Source organism: Neolamprologus multifasciatus, chromosome 10 (assembly GCF_963576455.1).
Source record: "Neolamprologus multifasciatus chromosome 10, fNeoMul1.2, whole genome shotgun sequence".
NCBI lineage: Eukaryota > Metazoa > Chordata > Actinopteri > Cichliformes > Cichlidae > Neolamprologus > Neolamprologus multifasciatus.
The window spans coordinates 8,107,012-8,127,639 of NC_140448.1; the positions used below are offsets into that span (position 1 = coordinate 8,107,012).

At 37.1% G+C, this 20,628-nt stretch overlaps 1 protein-coding gene across 1 annotated transcript in view; it reads right to left on the bottom strand.

The window, feature by feature from the left end:
- Positions 1 to 6,406: 6,406 nt before the first annotated feature.
- The window catches only part of ar (androgen receptor), a 28,120-nt gene continuing 13,898 nt past the window's right edge, over positions 6,407 to 20,628 (bottom strand). The window contains exons 4-8 of the mRNA XM_085174667.1: positions 15,599 to 15,871; positions 10,947 to 11,091; positions 7,339 to 7,469; positions 7,079 to 7,230; positions 6,407 to 6,585 (exon numbers count right to left, since the gene is read on the bottom strand). Coding sequence (XP_085030793.1) covers positions 6,427 to 6,585; positions 7,079 to 7,230; positions 7,339 to 7,469; positions 10,947 to 11,091; positions 15,599 to 15,871 — 860 coding nt within the window. The 3' untranslated portion in view covers positions 6,407 to 6,426. The remainder of the gene's footprint in view (positions 6,586 to 7,078; positions 7,231 to 7,338; positions 7,470 to 10,946; positions 11,092 to 15,598; positions 15,872 to 20,628) is intronic.

Below are 20,628 nucleotides of genomic sequence, written 5' to 3' on the forward strand. Positions count from 1 at the left end.
ATGTACTTGCTTATAATTTAAAACCATGTTTAATATGAGCATCCACTATTATAACAGTATGTATATATGTAGTATGTAGTACAGTATGTAGTATATGTACAAAAGCACAGCAACAAGCAAATAGGTTCTTAGTCTTTTAAGAGAGACTTAATAAAGTCATATAATTGTTTGTCTAGACTTTGATAGAATAAAATGTTCGAAATTTCTGCCTTTACACCAACAACACTAACATTCAGAGCAAATCACAGACGGAAAATAAAATGAAAGGTGAATAGAATGAATATTAGCAACTCGTTCAGCCATCAGAAGCTATCTCTGTGTCTGTGTATGGTTAGAACACACACACACACACACACACACACACACACACACACACACACACACACACACACACACACACACACACACACACACACACAAAAGCTAAATTTTATTTTTAAAGAAGTGAAAAGTTCTTTAAATGCTCAATTAAAATACATATTCAGTAGCAATAAAGTGGGCCCCAATCCTAAGCCAATATAAAATGTTGGTGAAGTATCTCCCCTTGTGGCGCTGAATTCCTAAAGTGACCACACAGCGCTATCTGACTACTACCATTATCTTTTTTTGTGAACCCTCAACCATTCTTTGAAGAGCATAACTGGTCATGTGGCTCTTCTTTCTGTGGAACTAACATATTCTGGGAATGAAAGAGCGGAATCAAAGAGTGGGTCCTACCATTATGCACTATGCGGTTATCTGTCAAAGGCACTTTTGCATTGTATTTATGTTGCCGTCCACTCCTCCCTCCGCATTCCAGTGTACACTGCCAGCCATCCCTCCCTACCCCATACCTTGATTCCTCCGCAGTGGATTGGATGGTTGAACTGTGTCGAGCATCAATGGAAATTCCCATTCTGATTTCATGCCAATTTATTTAGCCTTGAGCTTCGGTTAATTGCAGCCAAGCACATGACTCTCAAACGGAGGAGTGCACACAAGAACAAAAGAATGTGTGTTGTGAAAAATCAGCGCTAACGTTTTCCACTCTTGCATTTGGAATTAATTTGTCTGCGTTTTAATGAAGCGTTTACTCACTGTCCTCAGTGATGCATCACTAGATCTGCTCACTGATATCATGGAATTGCATATAAAGTACATTTAAAGGAGTCTTGTGCTTTTAATTATTTTCTGTCTCATATATATGCAGTCATAATGACAAATGTTTATATTAAAAATAAGATTTATTATTTAAAAAAATAATTTCAAATAATAAATAATAATCTTGGGTTTTGCGCAAGTAATCTTGACTCCTTTAAACACCCTGCTTCAGTTTTTTTTTCTACTGTTGTCTCAGTCAGACGCCAACAAGAAGTGATGTCTTAATATTGGCTAAAGGTGGCTCAAAAGGAGGGTTAAAGAACTGCACCAAATCCAACTAACTGATTTCAAAATGATATCTTCTGGATATTATTTTGAATTACGCAAAGCTAGAAATTGCCAAAATGTGACACACAGTGTCTGTGTTGTGACGTCACTCCAGCATAAATTAAAGGACTACTTGAAAAAAGTTGGATTTTGGCCTAAAGGTTTATATAATTGCCTTTTTCAATTTATTTTGCCCCATTGTCTTTCTTTAATGCAGGTTTTTGTAAGTTTAAAATAGAATTTAAAAGAGTAAAACGTGAACCTTTCTTACCCAAATAGTCACAAGCACTTTTATTAAATTATTATTAGTTTTTTTTAGTTAAAGACAAATCTGTTTTTGAGTTTCGAGGCTCCAATAGAGCATAGTAAAAAGACTGAAGAGTTTAAATTCCAAGAAAACATATACCACTTTCAGAGTCAGAAATATTTTAATTGGCTTTAAAAGATGACACATTTGAAAAACACACATTTTGAAAAAACAGAGATCACAAAAGATATAAATCATACAATAAACAACTTTGAAAGTCAAAAGTGTTTGGACACAAAAACAGACATCAAACTGATCAATATATACAGTTACTGTCGCATGTACAAAGAACCCTGTTAATATGCAGTACACTGGGCACATATCAGCTATTTCAGCAAAATACAAACGCCATGACCTTCTTTGAGTAAATCAGTATCAAAATTTTACAGACGCATCTATGTCTTTTTAATGCACTGTTGTGTTGGCTGTGCCCGCTGTGAAATGTGTAGAAAAGCTAAACCAGCATAAAACAACAATATTTAGAACCAAAGTTAATTTAATGAGTTCTTAACCACTGCAGCAGTCTTACATATGTAATATATTTTTCTGTAGACAACATGCTTTCTGAAAATTCAGTTTTCTGAAAGGTGTCTTGTTTGCATCATGACGGAAATTGGTTTCTCTGCAACTTCCAAAGGGCCAAATCACCTTCAGTCTAAACCCATAGCTGTCCACTGTATTCTCTTTCCTCCCCTAGTCACTCCACATAGCAAGTAGTGTACAAGAAGACAAGTTAAAAAAGCATGAATATGTTTATTTGTGCAGATGAAGTTGGATGCTCTACAGGGTTTCACTATAGCTTAGGAATGAATAGGCTACAAAGGAGCTGTGAAACTGACTGTGACAGCCAGTCGATCACTGTGTACTGAACAACAATTACACCACCAGCCAATATACGATAAACAGGTAATACACGGATGTCTGTGCGTCACTTTCTGTAAAGCAAAAAGTTATCCATACAACTACACAAACACATAATACATGCATCTACAATCTTCTAATGGAATGTGGACTCGTTAAGTGCTGAGTTATAAAACATTATCAAATGAATGAATTGTCAAAAGGTGCAGAAAAGACCACAGAAGTTACTTTTGCTGTAAGCACAGAGCAGCTTGATTGTGAGAAGGCAGGATGTGCTACAGTTGAGTCTCAATTACATCAATCAGTTGCATCATATAGGCCATGTTGTAGGCACAGAATGCCTTACGTTTGAACACTCGCGTCTTTAATGAAATGTAGATGTGTATAATTGCATCCATTTCTGCAAATGAATGCTTTTTGGCTGTTGAGTGACTGCGATCGGTTATCTTCAAGGCATTCCACAGATTTTTTTCCTTAGTTTTAATCTGAGGTTTGGCAGTGCCTGTCAAGGATTCTTACATTCCACATCCGAGGGCCTTCCAGTTTTTGTCTTGAAAAAAATTTAATTTTTTTTCTGTCATTTGAAATTTGTTGCTCTGTAAAACACTACTGCTGCAATCTAAGATCTCTGGCACCCCGAATCTCATTCAGTATTTGCCTGTATTTAGTGCCATCCTTTTTTGCTTGCATCTCTACAAGACGTTCAGTCCTTGCTCTAGAAACCGACAGCCACAGCGCGAAGCAGTCAGCACAGTGTTGTCGTGCAGACGAAGTAAGAGCTGTGCATTCTACATGCAGCCCTGTCTGTTACAGCTGATGACATTATGTTAGCTTTCTTCTTATGACTCGTTTCCGAGAGGCTTCTAATTGGTCACATCTTTGTTTTAGCTTTAAAAATAAGTGCTTGTAGCCACATTCAACTTTTAAAATAATGTACATGGCAATGCCAAACATCGGTACTTTTTAAAGGCACTATATTTACACAGTTCTGCATGCACAAAACGAGACAATGTATCTGTTGTAACATTAGTTGCATAATGAATTAATATTTTCATGAGACATTCACCAATAACCAAATCATATTGTTGCATTTGATACAAAAGTCACTAAAGAAAAGAGGTTCATTTTATGCTGACTGTGGGTAAGGAAACATCTTAACAGATGGTCTTTTTTTAACTTACAAAAAACCAAAAACCAAAACAAAGATATCCAGTCTGCATATTTGCTGTTGTAAAGAGCGGTGGGTTCTGCGTGGTGGTCTGCAAGCCAAACAAGGTCAATGTGCTGCTTAAGATGTCTAAATATTAAAGTACTTCAAAGTGAGTACTTCAAAAACAAAGTTTTTTTCATGACTTTGCTGAAATTTCACACTACGCTATGCTTCACAACAATCACAGTACTGAGACAATAAAATTCACAGAAGGCTTGAAATGAATGTGAATCTTTCACCTTGTCTTTAACATCTGTTCTTGTCTCCTTCTGAAAACATACATCACGCGTCAGAAACACTTTAACAATGGGTCAAATGAGCAGAATATACAGCTATGAGGGATTGTATTGTGGTATCAGAGGCTTCAAATAAATCACTGCTGTACTGGATTTATAATTTTTGTAATTTGTTTCTTTATACTTATTGAGGCATAACTAGAATATGGACACGTATATATAAGATTTACACTAATCAGTGCACAAAAAGTGAGATTTTTGTCAGTTCTTGCAGAAGTTTAGGCCTATGACTGTTCACTGGACTGGAATTTAGGCACCAAAGAAAACATCAATGAATCGAGGTAATTGATATGAAATTTGAATTTCCGGCAGTTCTGAAGTCTGCAAGTTCACTGGTCAGCCGTTTTGCCCAGGAAAGACTTTTACATGTTTTAGATTTCCTGAACCATTAATGATTTAGACAATATATGTCTTTCAAATCGTTTACTGTATGGCACTATGGTCCTTTATGCTACAGTCACTCTAACAAAAACAGTGGCTGGAGACTGCAGCACGGACAAAGATTTTTGCAGCTATGTTCAATGAAATTGTGATGAAATTGCCTTTGAAATGGTCCCTTCAAATACAGTGACCAAATCTGGGACCGTTTGCAGTTGGTTGCCTCTTTAAAGTACCTTTGGTGTGACTGCAATAAAACGGCATCAATCTGTTTGTGTCTGTTTACGGCAATTAACTGCTGCATATCATATAGGGCTGTTCGATATAACGATATATATGATGATATAAAAACGTCTGTTTCATTTTACGCTATCGTTGGTTTCCTGATGTCGCAAAATAAACTGTTTACGGCAATATTTTTTCACCGATTTGATGGTCACTGTAGTGGCTATATTAATTTCTTAAAGTTGTCTTTTTCTCTTATATTTTATATAACCACACTACCGATGGACAAGCGCCGCTTGTTTTTATGCGTTGTGGTTAGCAACAACGACGGTAACACCATCGCGTGTCCGCTTGTTTATGTACCACATAAACCTTTCACAATAAAGCTCAAGATCCTGTTGAGACTTTTCAAAATAAACTGAATCACGTGAAAGAGCAGATTATTTACGGATGAGAAGTAGAAAAGAGCCGCCAGGTGCTAAAAACTAAAACCTTAGACTCAAACGCTAGAACAGGCTTTTCGCAGTGTAATAAATACTCACAAAGAAAACGGCGGCTGTTACAACTTATGTCTAAAAATGTATCGTTTCATGCATCGGTTAAAACACTCGACTCCAGGATCCCTCAAGTCGAGCTGTCCGAGATTCACAGAATTTACAGAAAATGTTACATTTTTGTGATTTATATCGTTATCGGACGACAGAATTCTTATATCGGGATATGAGATTTTGGTCATATCGCACAGCCCTAATATTACATCAATATGTTACCGGGTGTTGCAAATCATTCAAGGGAATTCACATTAAACAGAAATTCACATTATCTACTTACATTCAGACTTCCACTAGAACCTCATTGATAGATTTGAAACAGAAATTCAAAATTCCTCTGCAAATAGCAAGCATAAACTGACGAATGGCGACATGCAAGCAGTCGGTCTGCATTAAACCAGACCGCAGTTATTTGGAAACATTCACCAGTCTGATAGAGATTGCAGTCAGTAAAAGTCAGACTGCAACTGTTTAGAGACTGGTTGCCTCTCACTAGGTGTCCAGCTGTTTTGTGATCCAAAAGTGGTTGTCCAGAGGTTGACACCCTTAACCTCTGGATAGTTGGTTGCCACAACTACTTGCAATCAACTGCTGAATGTGAAAAAAAATAAAATGTAATCATTGGACAAGTATCAAGTAGCAAAGAGGTTGATGTCCTAATTTTACTGCTGTGGCAAGAAGGATGTGTTTTTTTGTGTGACTGAGCCATACGGGAATCTCACTTTCACAAACATGAAATGAATAGGTGAACTGCCAGGCAGCAGCTAAAATACTTTGGTAATCCGAATATTATTTACAATTTGTAATTTCTTTGTCTGTTATACATAACGATGTCACAAAGGTTTAGGTGATCATGTTTTACAGACTTAACTGCAAATGTAAAGCTGATTCTCTCCTCCATCAGAAAACACAAACAATCCTCTTATGATCTCATGAACCACAAAGCTGTCATAAAAAGACAGCGCTTCAGGTAAAAGCTTTAATAGTTTTGAAGAAACAATCTCAATTATGGCTAAAAAGGCAAAAAACCCCAACCCCAAACGTAAAACGCCTTGAGCAATAAAAATGTGATTACAAGGCAGGGATAAAAGCAGTCAGATTGAAGATGTGGGAAAACAGTTTAAAGCCTTAGTTAAAGTTTACGGAGGCTGCAAGATGAGTCATTTTCTGATTTTTAAAAAAATTCTCCTTCTACTTATGAAACAAGATTGGTTTAGCCAAACCTGCCAAGATCTTTGGTACATGTACTGAGATTATTTCTCCAATCATCTCTGGAAAGCTGACCTTGGTGTGAAATGACTGAGCCTGGACAAAAAGGTCAAAGGTAAACTGATGGAGCTTCTTCACGGTCTGAAACAAAGGAGAAAAGAAAATGACATAATGTGGATGAAATTTACTACACATAGTATTTGGACAACAGCTTGGGGCACATGAGTCATATATACACACAGTTAATGCTCTGGCATAAAAATGTGAGGATATGAATCATAGTAAACTCATCCATTAGGCCTTTTCCTGCCTCGAAGACCACTTCTGAGATTCTGACTTCTGAGTAATCAGATTCTTTTCCAATACTAGCATGAAGGATATGTTTTGTTATGGGCTATTAAAGTACTCCGTCCTATGTGAATTAACTGGATGTGTTTCCAACAAATGTTTTAGTGTAATATAATTATAGCTCCTGCTTTACACAGTTTTTCCATTTTTTTCTCTCAAATTTGTAAAAGTGCATCCATGTTCCCAGACAAGTGAGGCTTTTTAGAAACGTTTACAAAAGTATGAATGTATCTTTTTGGAATAAGGATTTTTGTTTTTAGCCTGAAGAAACATCTCACCAACTCACCATCTGGAGAGAGTCCATGAGTCGTGTGAGCTGGTAGAACCTCTGAGATGTGTTCGTAGTCGTTTGAAAGTTGATGAGGCGGTCGAGTTCGTTGATGTAGGTGAGACGCAATTCGTCAAAGTACTTCTGACTCTTCAGACCCTCAACGGGAACTGGTGAAAATAGAAAGAAAAAAAATCATGTTCATTTCTGACTGTACTCACTCCTCTGTATGTCCACTTCTTTATGTTTTCATTTTTCGCACGCTGAAGAGTACTTACTAATGCTAAAGAGGAGCAAGGCCTTCATGCAGAGAAACTCTTCCTGGGTGATCTGCAACATCTCAAACTCCTGAGAAAGATGCCTCATCCGTATGCAGTGCTCGTACATGGTGGAAACGTGCATTCTGTGTCTGCAAATGTTAGAGGAAAAAAAGGTCAGGATGAGGGGATGTAACCTAATGGGAATGTTCAAATCGCAAGAGGTGAAGGAGAAATTGCTTTACACCTTGGACATTTCTCCAGTAATCAGTAACTACTGAAGAGGAAAGAATGTCAGAGGTTAAATCCATTTCCATCAGGCACACTGTCTTTGAATCACATTATAACAATACAGATTTGTGCTGTGTCATCTTTGACATTAGTGCTGAGGACGTTAAAAACACACAAAACTCTTTTACACCAAAATCCAGTCATCCAGCCTAAGCTCAAAGTTCATGATGAGAGCTGATTGGGAATTTAATGTTCGTGCCTGAATGATGGGCAAAGAAGACATTTGTTATCAAACTTTGCCATCTCTTCTAACACGAAATCAATTTGTCACTTATTATGAAGCCGGCAAAAGACAGTTTGGAACATATTCACATTTTTATTCTGAGAAAATAAAGGCAGAATGAAGCAAATTTTGGGAATTAGAATACAGATGTCAGGGGGGGAAAAAAAACTCAAATTGAAAAAAAAAATGGCATGAAATAGAGAAATGAAATGGAGCTGAATTTTCACCTTCTCACAAGAAATAAATGCAGAGTTTCCAATATGTGTCGGTATATATGAATAATAGTCACCAGGAAGCGTATAATCCAATTATATTGGACTTTCTGGAAAAGCTAACGATGAGTTATGAGCCAAGGTAAAAATAAATTGTAGGTTAGAGCAAGTTTTTTTCCCCGATTCATGAAAATAGTCTGGATACTGAAAAGAAAATGACTGCTCTTTAATTCTATCTCGATAGCATCGCAGTTGATAGCCTGTCTCATGTTGAAGTGGTAATGCTGTTTTATTATATCCATGAAATTAAGCCTGATAAATGTACATCTGATGTGACTGTGGTGTCTTAATTCTCCAATTATTTTGACTGTAATAGGGTTTTTACCCTCTCTAAAGGACAGCCAGCTCGGCAGGAGTAGGAGTGGTAAGCGGCTAATTTCAAAGGTGACAAGGAGTACTTGAGTGCAGTAACACTGCTGCTCACATTTCTTTCACTTAGTTTAAATTATCCACATTTCTGACTTTTATGGTTTCCACCAGCCCCAAATCTGTCCTTAAAAATTGAGCTCCTGGTTCACCACACCTTGAAAAACAACTGGCAAAGTGGTCACAATCACATTTCCGTGACTTAGCAGGATTTGAATTTTGGACGTAGATGGCTGTACTTTTTGAAAAGTCACATTAGTTCTGCATGCTGTTGAATGTTGCTTTGATTTATATTTTATTACCCCCAAATAATGCCTGTCTGTGTAGCTACTTCACAGGCATTCAGCTCATTTAATCCAGTCATTTGATCCAGTTTTTGGCAATGCTTTTCAATTCTTTAATCTGTGCACTCTTTTATACTTAAAAGTATATTTTTTTATTTTAGGAAAGAGCTAAACATATTTGAGGTTATTACAATTAAAACATTTCTTTTTTAAGGGTCATGATCTCATCCTCTTCCAACTCTATCAAACTGCCATCTTTGGAGTAACCCTTTAATAGAACTTACCTAAAGTACTATCTTTTCAACATTTCATACTTTAAAAAAAGAGGTTGTGTTCAACAAGATGCTGCCTTTACCTACAATTTTAACAATTTTAAATATGAACCCACTAAATGAAAATGCAAGTCATTTAGCCTTTTAAAAACTGTTCATACTCACAAGCCTTTTCAGTCACTATGGAAACTTGATACAGTAAAATATCCTCATTATTTATGAGCATAAAAACCTGATTTTGATATTGTATTCTTGCATCACATTAAGTTAACATTTTTCAAATTTACATCCACTGGCTACTTTATTAGGTGCACCTCACTGGAGTCAGGTTAGGCCCCTTTTGCCTTCAGAACTATTAATTCTTCATGGTAAGGTGCTGGAAACATTCCTTGGATATTTTGGTGCACATTAACCTGCTAGCATCACACAGCTGCTGCAGATACTTCGGTTGCAAGTACAAATCTCATACAAATCTCCTGTTTCACCATATCTCATATTAGTTCTACTGGATTGAGATCTGGTGATTGTGGTGGCCATTTGAGCACAGCAAACGTCTTATCATGTTCAAGAAATCAGCATGAGATGATCAGAGGTTTGTGACATGGTGCGATAAAAAGCAGCCATCACCAACACTAGGCTGCATTGTTTGAGGCAGGATTGATCCATGCTTTCATGCTGTTTACACCAAATTCTGATCCTACCATCCAAATGTTACAGCAGATATCAAGACTCATCAGACCACACAGCATTATTCCAGTTATCTGTTGTCCAATTTTGGTGAGTCCATGCAAATTTCAGCCTCAGTTTCTTGTACTTAGCTGAAAGGAGTGGCACTCAGGTATCCAGTGCCTTCTTTCACTGTTACTGCTCATCTGAACACACAATATGCCCAACTTGGGCTAGACGGATGTATTGTGTGTTTAGAAATACTCTTCTGTATACCTTGGTTCTAACAAGTGGTTATGAATGATTTTCTCTTCTTATAAGCTTAAAGCAGTCTGAGTCATTTTACATTCTGACCTCTGACATCAACATTCACCCAGAATAGCCAATCACTGGATATTTCACGTTTTCTGAACTCAGTAAATCCTATTGTAGAGATGGCTGTGCAGGAAAATCTCAGTTTCTGAAACACTTCAAAAAACACGCCAATTTAAAGTTACTTAAATCATCTTTCTTCCCCTTTCTAAAGCTCAAAATCTGGCAGATTGTCTTAGCTGTAATTGTAACACATAAACGTAATGAGTTGTTGAAACTGAACAGGTATACTGTGCATAATAAAGTGGCTGGTGTATGTACATTGCACATTTCTTCCAGGCTGTAACAAATTTGCACTGGTGCTGCACATATGTTTAAAACTACTGTGTAAAAGGATCCTGTACATCACCTGCTTACACTGTTTGAACCAGACAACAACTGACATGTATTATCTACTCCCAGCAGACGGTGTCAGTCAGCATTTGATGGAGCTAAATAAGAATTCATTTCTTGTAAACATTAGTATTCCCCACTAACTCTCACACAGACATCACCATTGTTGTTGACGTCTGAAATATTCAGATCGGATTCATCTGCACTCTGCGGGGTTACGAGAGTCTGAATGCTAAAAGATTTTCCTTACTTTAATTTCACAGCAACAAAAGAACACCTAAGGAGAAAATTGGATGAACACGCTCTTTTAAAAAGCCTAAAACTATTTCTGCTTTACATTTTTAACTCTGGATATGTTTTTCTGTTTGTCTGTGAACGGGAAAGAAAATGAAAGAAAGAAGGGAAGATAAAGTGATGAAGGCAAATGAGAGCAGCTGCTTGCTCGCTGGTGGTGATCTCTAAATATAATGAGGAGCACAGCATGTCAGTGACCCACTAATGGAATCCTTTCAGAGGATTATTGAATTCTAGAATTCAGAGCTGGACATACTCATTGAACACAAGGTCTGGGGCAAAGTATAGCATCCTGCCACTGGCATTCTTGTAGGACCTCCATCCCAAGGCACACACCATCACCCCCATCCATGACTGCTGAATGATAGTCATCTGGTCATCCACATGGAGATTTCTGAAACCTGGGGACACACACACACACAATCACAATCAAAAATGAAATAATCTAAACTCTATCAAAGCATTCATTGTATGATTATGCGAGGTTGAAGATTGTGCCAGGACTCAGCATTTTTATATACAGTTTTTTAAAATTATTTTTTAGGGAAACTTTCAGACTTTATTTGATCAGGTAGTAGAGAACAAAGTGAAGAGCAGGGAAAGAGCAAAGGGAGTGACATGAAGGGAACTGTTCAAATGGGCAGAAACCGGCAGTCTTTCACTTGTTCGACCAATTGAGCTATAGAGTTGCCATAGCCACAGCTTTATGTGACTGTTCTAGTGACCGCCTTGGGTTGAAAAACAAGACTTAAAAGAGGATGAACAATGAAACAAGCAAAAGAAATGATTCTGTACAAGTAATTTCCTACCATATAGGACTTGTATATCTTAATTTGGTAAAATCACAACCAATTTTGATATTGTTATGGTTTAAAGTTAGAGGAGTAAGCAATCTGACTGACACACGTCCCAGAAAACAGAGTTTAGTCCATTGCTGTTTGGTAATCTTCACCGCTGCTAAACTGACAAAATGAGCTGGAGAGTATGTCAGTGTTGCCATTTTTATCTGGCAAATTATATGACTTTGCTATGACGTACAGACCCGTTGACCAATAAGTTTTGTTAGTTTTTGTCAACTACCTTTTTTTTTTCTTCAGAAAATAAGACGATAACTAAATAAAAAATAATCCGCGAGGACAAAAACTATGATGCAATGTAAATACGTGTCAATAAGTAAAAACGAGGTGAAAATATTCTGGAAGGAGACGAGATCCATTCAGAAGTAATCGCTCATGTAGCTCCCATACTTCCTGTTTGTTTCCTGTCAAAATGTGACAAAATATATCAATTGTAGCAGCCCTTGGCATCAAGAACGACAGAAGAGTCTCTAACGGGTGCAGCCATTTATTTCCTCACCACACACGGCTCATTCTCTGGAAATCATTGAGCACCGTGAAAACTCAGTCCGCTTGCCCAGGGTGCAAACTCCCGTGAACACTTAAACAGTTGGCTCGTTTCTCATGGGATGCTGCTAGCTTGAGTGACACACATGTCTAAGGGACTTTATACAGCTTATTCCTGTGCACGACCGACTGCTCAGGTTACAGGGCACGCCTCTGAGCGCATCCGTCATTAATGCTACTGCGCATAAAGTTCTGACAACCCCCGTAATGATGATTTATAGTACAGACCAGCGGTTCATTACATCAATGAAGAAGGAAAGAGTAGACATATGGACACATTTGACATTTGATGTCAGGTAAAAGAAGATGCTTTGTATTTCGTGTGGAGCAACTCCGAACCAACTTTAGGTTGGAGGTTCTATGATTTTATGATATTTAGTCGACTACAACTAAAAGCATTTATCTGCTTAAATAAATAAATAAAAATTTGCTCTCAAAATTAACTCTGACCTCCATAAAATTTTCATATCAGTTTTGGCTAGCAAGACCCCTCCCTCTTGGAGGCTTCAGAATTCAGAAAGCAGTAGGTGATGTCATGATTGCTACATCTGTCTTTTATACTAAGTCATTGATAATGACACAGGACATGCTGATTCTTTTTAATCTTTTAAAATACTGGATACGTATGTGGCTGAGAATTAGAACGGGAGAGAAACGAAGGTCAGTAGATCGATGCCCACAACCAAGGTTATTATAGTAAACTAAACTACTACTAACTCAAATTAGATGTGAAAAAACTTTTTGTTGACAACAATAAAAACTAGGCTTTTGAACTTAAATGATTTAGTGAACTTGGAATATTATTTACTGATTTTCCTAAATCTTGCTTCTGACACGTTCTCCATTCAATAGAAACAAGAAAATCCACTCTGGAAACTAACTGAAGCTAAGCGATGTATCAATCAGTGTGCATGTGTGTGTGAATGCTAACAAGGTGCTTAGATAGAGAAAACAACACTTGAATGTGTGTGTGACTGGGGGAATGAGTCTTGTAGTAAAAACTAATATGAATGCAGAGTTACAGTAGAAAAATTAAGATATTAATTGTCAGTGCTCCCCATCACCAGTGCTTGCCATCACCAGTGTGTGAATGTGTGTGTGAATGGGTGAATGACTGAATGTAGTGTAAAGCGCTTTGGGGTCCTTAGGGACTAAGTAAAGCGCTATACAAATACAGGCCATTTACCATTTTACCACTTTATTTAATCTTTAATCATTTAAACACAGATATTTCTACTTCAACCAGTAAGTTTTGCAGAAGCTGAAATGCTGTGAAGGATTTTGCTTCTCTTGTTGTCCAGGACAAATGCAGACAGTTTGGGCTTAAAACAGTAATAGAAAAGGTGGAGAAATGGGAGAAAGAGGAGAAAAGAAATTAGTGAACCGTTAGTGAATACCCTCCCTCTTGTCTCTCCAGCTGCTCAGAATGGAAGGCATCCAGCCCTCTCCAAGGACACAATGGGGGAAATAAAAAACATGAATGAATGAATGGGTGAAAGAATGAATAGGCTGTGGCTAGGGACTTCCCCAGCAACAAATCTCAAAGTCTATCAAAATTCCCCCCAAACACCAAACAACAAACTTTTGTGTTGTCTTTGATTCATAATTAAGTATAACGTGTCACCAAATCTATTTTTATTTTGATGCAAAAATAAATAAAATAAAAAATAAAAACACTTGGCTGTGTGGCTGTTTCTCTTTCTGAGCTGTGCACAAAGGCTGGAGTACACAACTTTAATTCAGCGATCAGAAACTAAAACATTTCAGCTTGATCAAGTGACATCTGTTTGAAAACTCTCTGTGAGTGTAGACTATAGAACCAGAGAGTGAGGAACAAATTATGCCTGTTTTGAACTTGAATGTTATTTGTCTGTGCCAATAATTGTGTTTGTATAGATTGCAAAATGCTCATGCTTGTTCTGAACGTCACCAGACTATTTGCGTGATTCGCTTGCCATACCTGCACTAGAACTGCCTCTCGGGTCATCTGGCACATGGCCTGATGTTCCAAAGAGCAGGTCAAAAACCTCTAGTGAGGCAGCTTTTAGATTTTATGCAGCCTGCCCATGAGGTCTGAAATCATCAAATGCATATTCCAATTCTTTTCATTCCAATCAATCCGACTTTTTTTATTAGAATGTCTAGTTTCTTAATTATTCTTTTAAAATCTTTTTTCATGTACTGGTTTTGAGATCTCATTATCAGTTTGTTAGTCTTCTGTATAACATTTTGAGGTCATATGGTATCTACTGCAGAATGGTGCACACACAAGAGCATCTATCTAACAACCTACAGGCAAAACTACTAAATCTTTACATAGCTGCAAAATCACAGTCATTAAAACAATGTCTGCTGCACATGTTTGAATTTCCTCATTGTTGTGTTTTAATATGGGGCAAATTATTAAAACAACCTTTTTCAAACATTTTATTATGGGTAGGAGGAGAAGAATAGTTTTCTGTGACTGGAAAATAACTGATTTCTTTTTCCATTTAGTTTTTTTTTTTTTGGTGGGAGGAATCATCAAGCTCTACCACCACAGCCTGTCTGGGTTTTGTGTCCAGGTGTATGAGCACAGTGACACCTCTTTTCTCCTGTTACATTTTTCCTATCAGACAAAAGAAAAAAGGTCACAGGTTGCAGCTCAAAAATCTATCAGGAGAGCTGTTCCGCTTCATTGTCTTACAGGTTGGACGGTTCTTACGAGACCGAATCATATTTAGAATTTGAAGAAAAAAGAATAATTTATCTTCGCGTGTTTTTTTTTCTCTCATCTTAACGACTGATCAAATAATACTTGTATGTGATGAGAGGCTTGTAGTTACAAAGCCATAGTAATCTTCACCTCACTCTTCAGTTCCCCTGAGCTCTTTGGAGCATTTTGGCATTCTTTCGCTCATTGTATTGGTTTCATTCACTCTCTTTGCTCTCATCAGCAGGCAGCTGTTTTTAGTGAAAAAGCTCTCATAAACCCACAGAACCTTACATTGCCAGCACCAAATCACATACAGACAGTGACGAGCCAGTTTCATGCTGGTTAATGACAGTGAAACAAAATCACCAGCCAATTACGCAAAGGTGCGAAGTCCAGGTTTTGTGTTTGGGCAATAACTTTTTGGATAGTTAAGTTTGCGTAAGCACAAATGTTTAATTTACATTATGGAGCCGTTTCTGTGACATACAGTTGGATGAGCACAGTGAAAGAGAGTGGCTAGACAGTTTTGTCAGGAGTTTGTAGAGGCCATAACAAAGCTGAGAGCAGATGTACATGTATTTCTTAAACACAATTACTAATGCTGCTCTGTGTCTGCCGATTGCTTAAATGAGTAGTTTTAACTTTTAATTTAAAAGTGGCAGCCTCTGTTGAAAACTGGGCAAAGACACAAAGACAGGCCATCCGGTGTACTAATCTCTTAAAGATAAAACTGGATCTATCTGCTAATGATAACTCAAAAGCAAAAAAAAAAAGATAATCTTAACACCTCTGCTGCAACCACTGTCCTACCTGGCAATCCTTTTGCCCATTTGACCACTTTGACAAGTTGTCTCTCTCCCAGTTCGTTGAGGCTGGTGAGCAGGGTGGCAGCGGAGTCTGGCTGGCCATAGTCATGGCCTGCATTCACAACCTCTGGCTCAATGGACTCCAAGATGTTGAGGAAGACCAGGTGGGAGTTCAGTTGCACACCAGATTTAGGAGAGACATGCGGATCCACTGGATCCTGAGCACCATGATCTTCTTCTGGGCTTTTCTGTTGTCCAATCTTCTTCAGCTTACGTGCTATAAACAAACAAAAAAAGGATTTCATGTCTGTAAAGGTAACAGTTCTCATCAAGTTCAGGTTTGACAGATTTTTTTAAGTTATCAATCCAAATCTACATCTGGACAAATACAAGGAGAAGGTTTCTTCTTATCCTGTAGCAGCCATTCTGGCTAAATGATATCTGCAGAATAAAATTATGTTATTATTAACAGCAGCTGGCTGATGCCATAAAAGATTTTCAGTTATCATTCTGATAGCTTGATTTCAATGAAAATTAATCAAATCAATCCATTACATCCCCACACGCCATCTGGAACATATGGCCCTTTTTTATATGTAATATTATAGGAAACCAGAAAAAAGCATTAACAGACCATACAAGTACTGCTGAAATACTGCTTTCCTCTTTCCAAATAATATGTCAGAAATGCCCCATACTGCAACTGTGGACTGTGAACTATTTTAAAAGAAATATTAAATTTGTCTCAATAATACTCAATACTGTGCTACTAATAGACTAGAATATTGAATCATATTTGATTTGAAAGAGGACTCACTGAACAGATGAGCCTCGTCTGATAGAAAGCCTACCGTCATCATGTGCGAGTCCTTACTGGTAATGCGGACATGAAAATATTCTTTTTCTTTTTGCCTTTGCAGAGTCCTAAAATATTTCCTTTAACTATACAGTTCAGTAAATTGTGCATTTCTACCTTACAATTGTGTTTCTTTGTTCAATGTATGTATCTTAAGAATTCAAAGACAACAAAAGCAACACCAACAAATACTGTATGTTAAAGTAAACATACTGGTTTCCTATCTTGAGCTTAACAAAGCTGTAATTTCTTCCTCCACAAATGCTGAAAATCCTGCAGCAGCTGCTCCATATGGCAACCTGCACTTACAAACCTAATTAGAGCAGGAGAAGCTGCCAAATACATTTAGCTCTTTAGCAGTCAGATTTAAGATCACCTATAATTTTTTTTTCCTAGAACAGTTTTATGAACGGTTAAGTTTCGGCTCAGCCTGTCATTTGGGAATGTCAGCCCTGCTGAAGAGCAAGTGACAGGAAAATACAAATGGCAACAATGTGATGAGTGTACTAAAGAACACACACTTGTGTGCTTTGGCGATTTTGTGCAACAAGATCTTTTGTACAGGTGTAATTTTACAATATATTTCTCTGACAATTAATCTGTTGTAGTGTCTGGGGGAAACAAAAAAGACAAGAAGATGGAGAATGAGACTATGAGGAACATATTAAATTTTTAATCTGTTTTATCAAAGCTGAGTGACAGTAAAAAAGTAACTATTAATTGTCGTGCAATTGCCTCTTGCAGCTTCTGTGTGTAGAGAATGTCTAATTAAAACTGCAGCCTGGCTCTTCAGTTTGATAAATATTGAGCTGCCAGTTATAGACACGATTTAAGTCTCTCTCAGGAGTGGCAGAGCTGAAAGAAAATTGCAGATTATATAAGATGGATAATTTGTAAGTCTCACATTTTCACTCCTGATCCAATAACAAATATTTCAAGTAAAAATGGTTTATTAAAATTTTTTCCTTTGGATTCTCAACTGGTGACACAGGCAGGCATCTAATCTTTGCAGAGAACAATGTAAATGGTTGGGTCGAGCCAACGTGACACTCTCCATACTTGAGTTGAAGCCAATATAAAGAGACAGAGACACCCAATGGGTGGATTCAGGCTTTGTTACGCTCAAAGACTTGGTCTAGGAACAATAAATATGTCAAATCAGTAAAAACCACCTGCATTAACTTGCATACGTTGACCAGTATACTGAGCTTTGGCATCCCTGTCAATATTTCCAGCTCAAAGTGGCAGTAAATAAGCTGCTCCCTTATCCAGAACAAACCCATTTTCTCTCATATCAAATTCCACAGACCAACTTTACCACTCTTTTTTTGCCAGGTCGATTAGTTGCTTTTGATAGTATCTGCATCACAATCACAATATTTATAGAATTCTATTTTTGGATTACTTCGTCTCATGTGTAATGTCTTGCATTCTAAGTTTTGTCATTAGTTGTAAATTTTGTTTCTGAAATTATGAAAGCGTGATAGGATGGCAAAACTGAACATTAAACCAAGTCACAAAGCGTCACGTGCCAGAGAAATGCTCACATTTGTCAGGGTCCTGGGTCGGTGACCCAGCGCCTTTTGTTTATTATCATTTTCTAGTTTATTATGATGATGATTATTATTGTTTGAGTTCTATGTGTTATACTCAGTCTGCCTCTGAGTCTGCGTCTGTGTCTCTGTCTGTCTATGGTGTCACCCAGTCTGTTTGTAAATCTGTCTGTTTAGTTCTGTGTCTTGTTTGGTTCCCCGTGTCTGAGTTTCCTGTTTTATTGTGAAGGTCTCTGTTTGATGTGTGTGTTCAGTTTACGTTTCCCCTGTCCCGTCAGCTCTGATTCCTCCCAGCTGTGTTGCCCTCCTGTCTCTCATCCCCTGATTACTGGTGTGTGTATTTAAGCCCTGTGTGTTCTCCTGCCTGTTGCCGGTTCGTCTGTGTTATTCCATTACTCTGTGTTCCACGGTGTCCTGTCCCTCGTCCGTGTCTCTCTGCCTCTCACCCCATTCTGGTACCCTCTCAAGTTTGTCATTTAGCTTTCCCAGTTTAGGTCTTTAGTTTAGTCTTCCCTCTTGCCTGTTTTGCCTTCTCACCACTGTGTAAATAAAACATCACCAGCATTATCATCTACTGCCTGCGTTTTGGGTCCTTTCTCCCTTCAATACCACACGGCTCGCCTCGGCAGCCGTGACAACATTTCTATATAAACATAAGAACTGTAAATGCAACATGCAAGTTTTTTACATTGCATGAGCCTGGTTCTGCTGGAGGTTTCTTCCTGTTAAAAGGGAGTTTTTCCTTCCCACTGTCGCCAAAGTGCTTGCTCATAGGGGGTCATATGATTGTTGGGTTTTTCTCTGTACCTATAAAGCGCCTTGAGGCGACTTTTGTTTTGATTTGGTTCTATATAAATAAAATTGGATTGAATTGAATTGAACATTGTATACCATAATAATATATGGTAATGAAATCACCAGGACAACAATATAATATTTTGATCAGAATCATATATATTTGTCCATCCATCCACACGACATTTGAGTTCTGTTTTGGGAAAAATGCAGCTTAAACTCAGTTGAATGGAATAACATAATTCATTCAAATAATTTATTCAAAAAAAGTGAGGGAAATACGCTCAGGATGAGCAATCAGGTTAAGTTATTTTTAGCTCGTAAGTGTGTAAATACCTTGAAATTTTACATTGCCATGATGTGACGAATGCCATGATATTTTTTAATTGTTTCTGTAAGAATAAAAACTTATTAAACCTTTACTAGTTCTTCCTATTTTATCTTTGTATTACTTTAAATACCAGCAAACCGTAAATAGATATGAAGTTAACTGTGAACCATAAAATCATCTAATTAAAGAGAAAATCTTTCATGCAATTTATTTTGTTTTTTCAGGGAGAAAAAATCACAATGGAATGTAGAATTCTCAAAGACTCACAAAAACACATGTATCAGATTTGATATGTTTAGCTTTGAAGGGTTAAAACAATGAATCAACGCTGGGACAATGTAAAACTTTCTGTTCAGTGATCATTCTGGACTTCACACCGCAGCGTGTTTACTTAGAAACACAGATTTACTCCTGTCAAAATGTCAAGTAAGTGCATGAAATGTAAATCCTTCTGAAAAAAAGTGTTCATTATCTCCTCTTAATTACTACTGTTCTGTTTTTTGTATAGTATTTTATGCATTTGTACACACAATATAGTGTGTGATGCAGCTGATTTGAAAAAAAAAGAGAAAAAAAACTATTTGACTGCACAGAAAACATTAAAACTACATAAAAAAATAGCAGAGAAAGCTCAGAAGTTAACGAAGAGAAATTATTATTCAGTTTATTTTGCCTGTTTTTGTCCCTTCGTCCTGGTAAGACATGTTGTAATGCCCTCCTTTCATGTTATTTACTGACCAGTTTTGGTTGGTAAGTCTGTTATTTCAGTTAAATCATTTTGAGAGTTTTCTGATTGGCTGTTAAGCACCAAGAGAGAAACTGTAACTGCTTACAACTGTCATTAAGTATTTTAATTACTGTTTTAAAATGGTTTTTTTGTGTGTGTGTTTTTCTGAAAAGACTGCACTAAACAAACAGAATAACAACATAAAAATTTGTTCTATATCTAATGAGCACTTGGATTTTTTCTTTGAAGAGAAAATGGTGAGATATTATATAGCATTTTAGTAAATTAAATCTAATTAAATAAGTAAATGAACTTTAGTTATTTATGATTTTTGTCTTGCTATTGCTGCCAGTATAAAGGGATTAGTTAAATCAGTATTTGTCAAAAGCATCTTGGCAGTCACACAAAGGTTGTTCTGAGGTTTTAGAGAGACTAAATGACTCCAGTTCTTTAACAGTACAGGAGCTATATGAATTGGAACAAATTGGTGTTTTTAATATTAGTGAAATCAAGATCTTTGTTAATTATTAGACAATACCAGAAAAGTTTGGGACGATGTATAAAATCTAAATGAAAACAGAATCCCTGAAAACCCATATTTTAATCACATGAGAACTTGAAAATTATCACATTTTTAAACCAACTAAGTGTACCACATTAATGGCTGTGTTTTTACCACAGTGTAGTATTCCTTCTTGTTTCAACAACTGTCTGTATTTGCCTGGAGACCAGACCCTGGACTTTGGAGAGGAACATTGTCCCATCTTTGTGC